The 13,637-nt window shown below is 38.8% G+C and overlaps 1 protein-coding gene across 4 annotated transcripts in view; it reads left to right on the top strand.

Moving 5' to 3' along the window:
• Positions 1-13,637, top strand: part of PDE7A (phosphodiesterase 7A) — a 133,493-nt gene that overhangs the window by 66,368 nt on the left and 53,488 nt on the right. The window contains exon 1 of one of the 4 annotated variants that reach the window (XM_064267761.1): positions 1,560-7,260. The exons of the other annotated variants lie outside the window; for them this stretch is intronic. Within the exon in view, the coding sequence (XP_064123831.1) occupies positions 7,201-7,260 (60 nt within the window). The 5' untranslated portion in view covers positions 1,560-7,200. Of the gene's footprint in view, positions 1-1,559; positions 7,261-13,637 lie in introns of those variants that run through there. 4 annotated transcript variants of the gene reach the window in all.

Below are 13,637 nucleotides of genomic sequence, written 5' to 3'. Positions count from 1 at the left end.
AGAGAAAGAGAAGCAGAAATAATGAAGAAAAGTAAATGATAATATAAATAAATTAAATGGCGACGTGGTTGGAGTCAGCTGATGAGTGTGGGGCAGACCTGGGGAGTACATGTGCCTGCTGGCAGCTTTCTATCCAAGTGGTGCGGCACAGCTTGTCTAGAGGGGATGGGGCGGTGCAGGGGGCTAGGTGAGCTGAAGAAAAGAAAGGAAGGGAAAGACAGAAGAAACAAAAACAAATCAAAACATCACCGCCACGACCAACAAAATGACACTGAAGGAACTGGCTGTTGGGGGTGGGGTGGAACTGGGATGGTAGCGAACTGTTGACTCTCTCACTGGGCAGCACAGCACGGCCCACCAGTAAGGGGCAGAGGCACTGCAGGTCCTATGTGGGAGGAAGATGGAAAAGAAACGGAAAGAGAAAGAAAAATAAAAAACATGGTGCTGAGTGAGCTGGCTGGTGGGGGCGGGATAGACCTGGGGAGGCGATGTGCTTGTGGTTCTCTAGTCCAGCGACGTGGCATGGCCCATCCAGAAGGGGTGGAGGCAGTGCATGGGGCTAGGTGGGTGGGAGAAGACAAAGGAAGGCAGGGAGAGAGACAGAAGAAACAAAAGAAAAACAATATGGCACCGAAGGAATTTGCAGTTGGGGGTAGGACAGAACTGGGGTAGCGGCGAGCTAGTATCTCTCTCACTGGGTGCTGCAAGATGACCTGTCAGGAAGGGGCAAAGGCAGAACAGGGCCTAGGTAGAAGGAAGAAGGAAAAGGGAGAAAGGAAAAGATAAAGACAAAAAATATGGCACCAAGGGAGCCAGCTGGTAGGCACGGTGCAGACCTGGGGAGGCCATGTGCTGGTGGCTCCCCAGCCAAGTGGTTCGGTATGGCCCATCAAGAAGGGGTGGAGGCCGTGCACGTGGAGCTAGGTAGGCAGGAGAAAAAAAAGCAAGAAAAGGAAAGAGAGAGAAGAAAAAAAAAAGAAACACAAAGTATGGTGCTGACAGAACTGGCTGTTGGGGATGGGGCAGACCCGGGGCAGCAGTGCATCAGTGTCTTTCTGGCTGAACGACTGTGGCCCATTGGAAAGCGATGAAAGCAGTGAATAGGGTAGAAAGGTAGGGGGTGGGAAAGCGTGTATCTCTGGTTCCCAGGTGCTCTGTCTCCTGTTGGGAACTCCATGAAGTTGCCTTCCCATACTCCCTGTCCAGGGTTGTTGGCAGTGCTCCAAGATGACAAATCCACCCCACATTAGCTGGCAGGGGACCTCCACTCTGTAGCCCTTCTCATTCTCTGTTTTATGTCAGTTTCTTCTTCTTTTGGTGCTTGATCTAGTTCTTTACCCCTTCATCTGATGCTTGGGGTTCCAGGATTGACGTTTGTATCTGTTTAACTTAGTTTTTCTGGTCTTTGCTGCAGAGAAATGCTCGCGGTACATCTGTCTGTAGTGCCATGTTGGCTCTGCTGCCTCCCTGCATTTTTTTTTTTTTTTAAGATTTCTGTTGTTCTATACCCATGCAATTTATTTTTTATATCAAAATGCAGAAGTTACCTTTTCTTTAATTTGGTCATTGAGCATGCTGATTCACTCTTTGAGTTTTATTTGCAGATTCGATATGCATTTGTCTGATCAGCACCCAAATAAATGTGGAACAGGACAAGTTCAAATGTAGAATTCTATTATTTGCCTCTAGAAATCTTCCACTAGGTTGCTATCAAGTAGTTACTTAATCTTTCTATGTACGTTTGTTCAGTTAGCGGGGAGTCTGCCTGTCATATAGAACTCACATTGCTCTGTCTTGTTCTTAATATCGCCAGAGACTTTGTGTGCAGCCTTGGTGAAATCCAGGTGTCCAGTGTCTGTTACATTCTCTTGGTCTAACATAGTAGTAACCTTGTGCTTAAAGTAAACCCATTGTGTTCTCCTTTTCCAAGTATAAACTCTCCAGTTGTCAGGTTTACAAGACTGGTTTGTTCCTTTTGGAAGCTGAGGCAACGTTTGCCAGTGTTTTGTGACCGCTTTTTACTTCTCCATGATTTTTAAGTATTATGAACAGATAAACAGATAAAAGTTCATTTAGTATCATAGGATGTAGTTTTCTGGACTGGAAGACTTGAATGTTTGTAAAATGTCAAGGTGTTTTCATTGCTTCCTTCTTAACAGGAAGAATCACATGTCCATTGTCGTCAAACACTGGTATACTATATTTCAGAAAACTTAACTGAGAGTTATAAATCTGTGACAGAAAGGTCTTAATTGATGGTAGAACTCTACCATAAATTTTTTAATAGCTTTTGTTAGTTCCAAAAGCTTAATTTTAGTTTTATATCTCTTGAAATTCACACATTTGAAAAATAATAAGCCCTGGTATATGGTTTTTAATAAAATGAACAACAAAAACCAACAAAACTCTGACTTATTATTAAAATTGACTGGAATTCAGAACTATAAGAGCACAGTTGGAGGGTTTTCATTATGGTGTTTGTTTTTTCTGCCATAGATTTTATTATAGTTTCCTCCAGGCACTTCATTTGTATAAAGAACTCAGTGATACGCTATTTCTGTCCATGGGATTCGAAAATTATAGACACTGATGTCAATGCAGATGAGGTTAGCCTAATTTGGTCAAGAGAGGGACATGTTGACTCTCTGTATGGATAGCTAAAGGCTATTGCCAAGACTGACAGGTGTCCTGTGGGTGGCAGAGAGCCCCAGGGATAAAATTTGCTCTTCGGTTATTTCCCTAAGAAACAGTGATCACAGTCATACCTTTTCTTTCTATTGATTATACTCATAAAATTACAGCACTTGATTTTAATTTACTTTTTCAGATATTAGCCTTATAAAGCCCAGAAAGGTAAAATTTTTATACATTCTTATAATATCAACTTCTGTTTTCAAAAGTTTGTGTGTATTCTGTGCATTGTTTTTTTTAGTTAACTGATCTCTTGCTACCTGGCCATGTTTCACTAAAGACTTCAGACAGCTGAGAAAATGGTTAATGAAAAGAATGTATTTGTTAATGTAAAAGAGGCCACTATTTCCTTGTAGAACAATAAATTATAATAAATCTGAAAAGATTAATTTTTAGGGTACTTTTCTAAGAAATAAGCGTAAGGCTATAAAGGAGAATTCATAGTACTTTGACAATAGCCTTTGTTTTTATTTCATCGTATTGAATTTTTTTTTTTATTTTTAGGAGAAATCTTGCAGTTTATCAAGATGAAGTAGTACTAAATATGTCATATTTCAAAATAAGAAAAAAGTTTTAAAGCCATTAGGTTCACACCATTAAGAAAGTTGAGTGTAAAATGTTTATCAGGAATTTAATTTTTTGAGATATTTTCTGTTATCTTTTCCTTAAGATTTCAAAGGGAAATCTGTGGAACACCAAAAAATATCTTTAATTAATTAGTGGAAGATTTTTTTACAGTTTGGGCAGTAGATAGATTTTGGGAGGTGATCTTTGAACATTATGAAAAAGTGTGAAATATGAAATAGCATTCCAAATACAAGTACTGCTTCAAGAAAAACTAGATTGCCTGAGATTTTATAAGTTTTGAGTGATATAAATGTGTCATTAGTAATGAAGGCTTTGTGATTTTAGGCGTAAGCTCAATAACTATATCTATTCAAATAGAACATTTTCTGATCCAGGAGGATTGTGTCTTGATTATCTCTGTATTTCAGTATCAGACGTATAGTAGAAGTTTAAGAAGTAGATGCCAGGGGAAACTATTTTAAGGAGCCCAACCTATTAGCTGGTATGAAAATGAAAACCAAGGCCCTAGCCCTATTATGGGGCAGAGAAGGCTTCTCTAGGGCACTTGGCAAGCAGTGGTGCCAGGTTGTCTCCTGGACAGTTGTGATTTCAGGTAAGCCTGGAGTTAAGGGGAAGAGTGCTTAGGGCATGGCGTTATCATCCTAGGTCTTAAATATTTCATTCCAATCCAGCTAAAATTTATCGAGAGCTTACTGTGAGCTAGGTATTCTTTTATACATATCATTTAACTCCAGTGAAGGAGAGGAAAATAAGGTGGTGGCTTACCCAGGGTCACTCAGCTCACGGCGGTAAAGCTTGGAAATAAACCCAGGTTCTTGTCTCCAAGCACGATAAAGTTTGGAGACGGTGGAAGTAGTCTTGACACAAAATCACTTAAATGAGTGAGCTCTTTTTCTCACTGTCTCTGTTTTTTTGTGTGTGTCTCAGGTCTGGTTCTTCCAGTCCCTCTCTTTTAGGTTAAAGGAAAACACAGATTCTAGAGTTCACCATTACCCAAAAGGACATTTATTAAAAATATTTAAGTACTGTACCAAAAATAGCAGTCTTGTATTTGTCTCTCAAAACTTGACTTTTTTTGAGCAGCTGATTGGAAGGGAAATGTGAAGATGAAATGAAGGGAAGTGTTCTGGGCTAAGCAGGTGGTGGTGGGCTAATAATTTGGAGAGCACAACTCAATCCAGAGCAGCAGATAATGACCAAAGGCCGGCATCAGCCACCAGCCCAGGCTGCCTGGCCTCTTACAGGTGACTGCCGGCATTTCTCCTGCTCCTCTCTTGCTTCTGCTCTGTCCCATTCCTGGGCATTCTTCAAGTTTGGTTGCTAGAACTTTACTGGATTTCCAAGAATAAATAAAGACCCGATACTCTGAGGCTGCGCCTAGTCCCACGACAAAATAAAGACGTTACCTCCACTAGTGCAGAGATTGTCGTTGCAGTGGTACACACAGCTTGTTGGTGCAGTAGGGATGGGGAGGTCCATAACTTATATGTTGTGGGGTGGCAATTTTTGGCCATGTTTTATGAATGATTTCAGTTTAGAAAAATTTTTATTTAGACCTGTATCTTTAATTTATGCTTTGTTTTGATAGGTCTAGAATTAACTTGGAAAAAATCATAAACTCTTTGTACCAAGGATTGGCTAATGAAAATAATATAAATATTTAAAGTATTTGGCCCATTTTCCAATATTTAGGACCTTCATTTGTGTGCCATTGATGTGGAGATGACATTGCCTTGCCAGGGACTGCCATACTTTGCACAGTCCTGTCGCCCCCTAAGTTTCTGCTCAGTCAGTCCATTATCTTCATCTCCACCACTGCCATCCCAGTCCAGGCCACCTAACCTCTCCGCTGGACCCTGCAGTGGCCTCTGCAGTACCATCCAGCCCCTACACCGCAGTCTGTACTTGACCAAAGTGGTTTTCTTAATATACAAAATCTGCTAAAATTCTTTAGGAAGTTGGGATTAATTTAATAAACTTTTTTTTTTTTTAGAGCAGTTTTAGGTTTACAGACGAATTATGCAGAAAGCACAGAGCTTTCCTTTTTGCCCCTTTCTCCCCCCTCAGTTTCCCCATTATTAGGATTAACTTTTAGGATGAAGACAGAACTCTGTCACATGGCCTCCAGAGAGGCTCCTATGTGGCCTGGCCTCTTCCTTTGCACCCCCCAGCCTCATCTGGCCCCTCTCTGACTTGCCCACCTTCCTGCACTGTAGCTTCCTATCTTTTTTCCATCTCTTCTCCTTTTGTCTTGTTCCTTGGCATGTCTTATTCTGTCTGTGCGGGTGTCGTGGATTGAATTATGTGAATTATGTCCCCCCAAAAAATGTGCGTATCAATTTGGCTGGGCCATGATTCCTGGTATTGTGTGATTTTCCTATATATTGTAAATTCAGCCTCTGTGATGTTAATGAGAGGGGATGGGCAGCAGTTGTGTTAGTGAGGCAGGACTCAATCTACAAGATTGGATTGTGTTTTAAGACAATCTCATTTGAGATTTAAAAGAGAGAAGCTGTCAGGGGGACCTCATACCACCAAAAAAGCAGTGCTGAGAGCAGAGCACATCCTTTGGACCTGGGGTTCCTGTGCAAAGAAGCTCCTAGTCCCCGGGAAGATTGATGAGAAGGCTGACAGAGAGAGAAAGCTTTCCCCTGGACCTGATGCCCTGAATTTGGACTTTTAGCCTACTTGACTGTGAGGAAATAAACTTCTCTTTGTAAAAGCCATCCACTTGTGGTATTTCTGTTATAGCAGCACTAGATGACTAAGACAGTGGGTCACTCATCTTTATGTTCTTGCCCCTTAACATTGCAGCTCAGGGACATTTCAGGGGTTCTGGGAGGCGGGGGTCCCTCAACTCTTGACTAGGTCGGACTCAGGCTACATCCGCACCTCCTATCCCTGCTTCATCCCACTTGTGACAGTTGCAATTTTGTATTTGTTTGCATAATTATTTGACTAATGCAGACTCCTTAAACTATGAGCTTCACAATAGCAGGAGCCATGTCTGTTTTTACTCAACAGTTGTATCCCTGGCACATTGTAGCAGCTTAATAAATAGCTGCTGAATACGTGAATGAAAGTTTCCTGAAAGGATTTTCCTCAGCAGTACTACCTGCAACCTGCTGGCTGCTAGGAGAGGTCATAAAGGTGATGAATACAGGCACACTTAGCTCTTAAGAGAGCGTACTCATAGTCAAGAGACGTGTAACAAGAAATGATAGTGTAAGTTAGATCGCAGTTGGGGCTTGAAAACAGTATACTTTTAATTACTTGAAAATGTACTGCTAGACTGTCCTTTTGTCAGTAAATTCACAGTGAATGAATTACAATGTTAAGTAGCTCAGACCTTATTTATGGCAGCCTCTAACGTTCATAAAGTAATCCTAGCTCTAAAGGAAATAGAAAGTTGAACAAATTAAAAGGTTATATTTGAAAAGGTAGAATAAAATATATTAATGTTTATAAATGCTACGACATTATGCCTGTGAAGCCCTGGTGTATGTGAAAAGAATGAGTAAATTTTTAGTACTGCCAACATTTTTTGGAAGTTGGTTCAAAGCAATCTGCTAGTATTAAGATTGTAGAAGTGATTTGGGCTAGTCAGAAACCTCTTTAGTCTACATACTGTGAGACTGTTAGGTCAGCCCTCTGAGGTTTTTTTTTTCTTCCAACTTCACTTACGTTGTTTCACCCCAACCCTGGTGTCATGATGTGAAGCCAGTGCTCGGCAAAAAGGCTGGCTGGGCCATGCATTCTCAGAGAAGTCAGGTGGTTGTTGTATGAAGGCAGCTGCTGGAGGTTCAAATCAGTCAGTGTCCCCTCTCTGCCTCCAGACGGCTGGTGATTTACCAAACTTCTCAGAAGTTCTTGCTCGCTGCTGGAGGGAAGGGATTATGTAACGGGTTTTTGGTTGATCCAATGGGAATTGCATTGATCTGGTGTCTGGCCTTGGTTCTTATCAAGTGGATCGCCTCTAAGGTAGGCCATCTTTATTTTTAGGACTGTGACGTTAATCATGTGTTTATGAATTTGATAGGAATAAAATAGTTCTTTTCTCCTTTTACTTCGGTTTTTATTTCTTTAATTAAAAGACCTTAGGTTTGCCTATCAGCGGAAAAGCTTAAAATTACTAGTTTTAATTTTTATTCTTATTGACCTCTTTCCTCCTTAAGGGCTTTTTGTGGTATCATTTTTTGATTTTGAAGTAGCTTTTTCCTCAGTATTTTTTTTATTTTAAAGATTATAAAATAAGTAGACTTCAGGATATACATATTTTAAACATTCTCTTTTGGAGAAAAAAATTTTTAATGCTTAAAGTAGGAAATATTTAAGATTATACTATTTGAAGTTATATTTTCTGTACTTGTATAAAAATTATCTTTCATCCAGCCACACTATACTAAGAAATTGAATAGTCTTAATTTAAAATTTATAAAGCCATCACTATTTGCTGAGCAGCACAAAGCTTCTAAAAAGTTAATTTTCTTCTTCAAGCAAGATTTTAATCCCTGATATGTAATTTTTCACATTTAAGCGTAACATTTTAAGCAGCATTGTCTCTGCTTGAAGTGGCCCTCTGTGAATAACTGAAGAGGCTCTTAAAGAAAAACAATGTTTTCCACATTTAAAAAAATCCTTGTGTTTAATAAGAATAAATTTTATGCTGACAGCTTTTATTTATATTACTCATTGTTTTTAAAGGGTCAGCTTGCCAAGTTATTGAATGAAGGTCAAGTTAATGTTAATAATGCATTATTGAATATGTGAATGTTTTCAGACTTTATTTTTTTCCTAACCCCCAAAAATTTAAATTAAGTTTTTAATTTAAATGCAAATATTTTTACTTTGTGATTTTTTTTTTTTTACGAATAAAAAAGCCTATTGTGTGCATAGGAAAGGACAGGATGCTATTCCATGAAACGATGCAGTATTGAAATACTTTTGGCACCCAAACACAAGTGAGTCTTTGTGTAGCATATGTAAGACGACTACATTCTGAAAAGACTTGTTTTGCTATATTAGAGAAAACTGCTTTCCAAACTTAGGCAAGGCTTCAGTTTTTGCTGATATGTTATCATTTTTTGGTACTGTTACCAAACATTTATTTAGTTCTGTGTATATGCTCTCTGACCACCAGTTTACTGATCTGCAAAATGGGGCCAGTAAGACCTATCTGAAAGAGGTGTTATGCGGATTAAGTGAGATTATGTGAGAGATCCCCTGGAACGTGTTCTGGCACAGAGTAAGAGCTCAACAAGTGTTAGCTAATATATATTACTTCATGCTCTTACACATACGTCATTTAGTGGAAAAACTTGGAAGATAGAAACAAGGGCACTTTAAAAATCTTCACTCAGCTTTAAAACATGGCTGTTTTTTAATAACGGGAACAACTATTATATCCTTTGTCATTTACCTTGTAAGTAAAATCAGTTGTTGAAGAGTGACTCACCCTGATTCAAGATGAATGAGGAGTATCATACCAGAGTGCTCAAAACCCTATTAGTGTGGCTGCCGATCCTTTGGAGTCCTACAATTTAACTTGTTTATGCTGTGGCAGTCAGTTTCTGATTAGCTCAGCCTCGCCCATGTTTTGACCTATACTGGTTTGCTTTACAAGCTGTTCCCAGGATAGCTAAATTAGAAAAGTCACGAGTAGAAGCTACTTAGTTATTTCCATTCACTGGTGAGGTGAGGTGGGAATGTGTTTTGTGACTAACGGTGTGACGCAGGATTTTGATTAAATTCGTTGTACTGTTTTTATTAAAAATGGAATCCTAATATATGGGTTTTTTAAATGATTATCTTTAAAAAATATATATTAAACCCATGCAGCACTCTTGGTGGGTAAAACACATATAACTATTTTTGAAAATAACGTTTCTAACATGAAGGTCAAGTTTTCATAGTTGCAATTCATAATTTTTTTTAGTGTGTTTTTTGAAAATGAGTTATTTTAGATTATTCCACCTAGATTGTTTAGTGGGAAAGTTAATATTCATTTTTAATCAGTACTTAGGATAGAGGAATGAATTATTTTGTTGTTGATGGAGTCAAATATATTTTTAAAAGTTCGTTCTTTAAAGAAATATTTTTTTGCTTCATTCAGATTTATTTCATAAAGTTATATTCTTGTAACTGGGTATAGCATTAAAGCTAAGAATTTGTAGACCAGAATTAGTTAAATTAGTACTTTATAATGAAGCGCTTGAGTATTCTGCCTGTCTCTAAGTAATTTATTCATATATATTTAGAATTAAACTCTACCTTTTTGCCAAGTTTTTTAAAGTTAACTAATAACAGACTGTACCATTTTACTATTTAAATTAGTGCCTCTATGAATAACTAATATAATTGATTACTTTGAAATAAATTAGTGTGTCCTGGGTTCTGGGTAGTTATAAACTAATCTATATTATGTTCGTTACCCAGTTTTTTACTTAATACTGTTTTACTTAACAGAGAACTAATGTTACTCTTTCTCAGTCCTTAAGATGTGAAGTGGTAAATTAGATTTTACCCTTCTAATAAATGACCATTTTAGTAATACCCTTTCTACATTAAAAGAAAAAAAAAAAAATTATGCCAGCCACTTTCCTAACGAAGACTGTTAGAGATAACAGGTTAAAAACTGTTTTAAGAAGCTCTTTATCCAAGTTGTTATTGGCCAATAACAGGTTGATAGATGTCAGCTGCAACAAACTGCTACATAATGATATCTGTGTTTTCATTAATACAACTTGACTGATAGAAATACTCCTTTCCACATATGTGCTCTCTAGGCTACAAGGTTTTCCCCTAATATGGTAGTATTAAGGGGATGTTTGTAATCCAGTAGGAGCCCTGGTGGCACAGTGGTTAAAAGCGCTTGGCTGCTAACCAAAAAGTCAGTAGTTTGAGCCCACTAGCTGTTCTACGGGAGGAAGATGTGACAGTCTGCTTCCGTAAAGACTTACAGCCTTGGAAACCCTATAGGCAGCTCAACTCTGCCCTACAGGTTCACTGTGAGTTGGAATTGACTCGACGGCAGTGGTTTTGGTTTGGTTTTTGGTTGTGATCTAATAAACTAAACATCCTCGGCTGGGGCTTGGGACAGCAGGTGTGAGCGCTGCCTGGTAACCACAGAGCGATTGCAGTGGTGGTTTGCTGCAGAATAGTTTACTCTGAAACGCTGTAGCTTACCTCCTTAGGATAGTCTACCGGTGGGAGAGACTCCAAGGGTGATGGCAGGAGTGTGTTCTGTAGGGTTTAGTCCTTTGGGATTTGAGATCATGCTTTTCTTTGTAGTAGATTTTTACTTTAATTTGATTTATTTTGTGAGTATATAATAACTACACATGCCACGAAATTGAAAAGGTACAAAGAATACCAAACCTGTTTTTGTCAAGTCGATTCTGACTCATAGCGACCCTGTAGGACAGGAGTAGAATTGTCCCATATAGTTTCCAGGGAGCGGCTGGTGGATTCGAACTGATGACCCTTTTGGTTAGCAGCTGAGTGCTTTAACCATTGCATTACCAGGGCTCCTGTGTAGCTATACCACATTTTATTTATCCACTTACCAGTTGGTGGACATTTGGGTTGTTTCTTCTTTTGACTGTTATGAATAATGCTGCTATAAGATATATTTTTAAATTTGTTCTTTTTCAAAATGAGCCAAATTTTTGTTTTATACATTCAGCATCATCTCAGTTCTCTTTGAGTGCACTAATTAACCCATTGCCATGGAGTTAATTCCGACTCGTAAGCTCTCTTATTTCTTGCTAACCTCTAGGGCATTTGGTTTTTCATTTGTTCTGTTTTTTTCTAGTTACTGGGTTTCTTCAAATGTCTGATTCTTGCTTATCTGCTTATTCATTCAAGTTTAAATGAAAGGAATAGTAAAGTGAGTGGAACATACAACTTCCTTAGTTGTACAGGTCTGCTTCTGCAGAAGGCCTCTCCCCAAGTGGGCTCATAATTTTCTGTGAATTATTTTAGATTTTCCAGGTTTGTGATCACACCATTTTAGTAGATTGCTCATTCATCTCTATTGTCTTTCCTTTTCCAATCTATCCCTCATATTGCCACCAAAGTTAACTTGCTAAATATTTCACCTGCATTTAAAAATCTCTTATGGCTTCTTATTGCCTACATGATATGGTTTAAATATCCTTCCGTGCCTCCTCCTTGCTCTTTTGCTCCAGAAAACCAGATGACTTAGCAGTCTGTAACACATTTGGGCTTCTTGGCTGTACTTTTGCTATTTGTTTTACATGGATTGCCCTTTTCCTTGCTTTTCAATTTGGCCAACTCCTATTAGTCCTTTAAGAGTCAACTCAAATGTCATCCAAACAAACCTTTTCTGTCTTACTGAGAGCAGATTAAGTTCATACCTAAGGCATGTTCCTCGCTTTGTATCCACTTTTATGATAGTACTTAACCATATTGTACTGCAATTATTTCCTTCCCCCCATCTAGGGATTCCAAGAGCAAATTAGTTGTTATATGCTGTCAATTCTAACTCACAGTGACCCTATATACAACAGAACGAAACTGCTGCCCCGTCCTGCGCCATCCTCACAATTGTTGCTGCGTTTGAGCCCATTTTTGCAGCCAGTGTGTCAGTCCATCTCGTTGATGGTCTTCCTCTTTTTTGCGGACTCTCTACCTTACCAAGCATGATGTCCTTCTCCAGGGACTGGTCCTGCCTGATAACATGTCCAAATAAAGCCTTGCCATCCCTGCTTCTAAGGAGCGTTCTGACTGTAATTCTTCCGGGACAGATTTGTTCGTTCTTCTGGCAGTCCATGGTATGTATTCAATATTCTTCACCAACACCATAATTCAAAGGCATCAGTTCTTCTTTGGTCTTCCTTATTCACTGTCCAGCTTTTGCATGCATATGAGGTGTTTGAAAGTACCATGACTTGGGTCAGGTGCACCTTAGTCCTCAAGGTGACGTCTTTGCTTTTTAACACTTTAAAGAGGCCTTTTGCAGCAAATTTGCCCAATGCAATGTGTCATTTGAATTCTTGACTGCTGTTTCCATGGACGTTGATTGTGGATCCATGAAATCCTTGACAAATTCCGTCATTTCTCTGTGTATCATGATGTTGCTTCAATCTCTTCCAGTTGTGAGGATTTTAGTTTTCTTTATGCTGAGGTATAATCCATACTGAAGTCCTCTTTGCTTTCTGCAAGCAAGGTTGTGTCATCTGCATATTGCACGTTGTTAATGAGCCATCCTCCAATCCTGATACTGCTTTCTTTCTCATATAGTCCAGCTTCTCAAATTATTTGCTCAGCAGACAGATTGAATTAGTGAGAGGATACAACCCTAACGCACTCCTTTCCTGATTTTAAACCACACAGTATCCCCTGGTTCTGTTCGAACAACTGCGTCTTAGCCTATGTACAGGTTCCTCATGAGCACAGTGAGGTGTTCTGGAATTCCCATACTTCACAATGTGATCCATAATTTGTTATGATCCACACAGTTGAATGCTTTTGCATAGTCAATAAAACACAGGTAAACATCTTTCTGGTATTCTCTGCTTTCAGCCAAGATCTATCTGACATCAGCATGATATCCCTTGTCCACGTCCTCTTCTGAATTCAGCTTGAATTTCTGGAAGTTCCCTGTCACTATACTGCTGCAACCATTTTTGAAGTATCTTCAGTAAAATTTTACTGATGTGTGATATAATGATATTGTCTAATAATTTCCACATTCTGTTGGATCACCTTTCTTTGGAATGGGCACAGATATGAATCTCTTCCAGCTGGTTGGTAAGGTGGCTGTCTTCTGTATTTCTTGGCAGAAATGCGTAAGCACTTCCAGCATTGCATCTTTTTGTTGAAACATCTGTTTTGGCATTCTGTCAATTCCTGGAGCCTTATTTTTCATCTGTGCCTTCAGTGCAGCTTGGACTTCTTCCTTCAGTGCCATCAGTTCTTAACCGTATGCTACCACCTGAAATGGTTGACCGTAGATCATCTTCTTTTGATGCTCCCTGCATTGTTTAATATTTTCCCCGTACAATCCTTCACTGTCGCAACTCGAGGCTTGAATTTTTTCTTCAGTTCTTTCAGCTCGCGAAATGCTGAGCATGTTCTTCGCTTTTGGTTTCCTAACTCCAGGTCTTTGCATACTTCATTTTAATATTTTACTTTGTCTTTTCGAGCCTCCCTTTGAAATCTTCTGTTTAGCTCTTTTTACTTCATCATTTCTTCCATTTGCTTTAGCTACTCTATGTTCAAGAGCAGGTATCATATTTAATATCATTTATATATCCAGTTTCTCTTGCACAGTGCTGTACAAATAATAAATGATAAATAATAAGTACATATTGAATTTTACATCGAATGTAATT

The sequence above is a fragment of the Loxodonta africana genome, chromosome 14 (assembly GCF_030014295.1).
Source record: "Loxodonta africana isolate mLoxAfr1 chromosome 14, mLoxAfr1.hap2, whole genome shotgun sequence".
NCBI classification, from domain to species: domain Eukaryota; kingdom Metazoa; phylum Chordata; class Mammalia; order Proboscidea; family Elephantidae; genus Loxodonta; species Loxodonta africana.
This window is presented reverse-complemented; position numbering and strand designations above follow the sequence as displayed.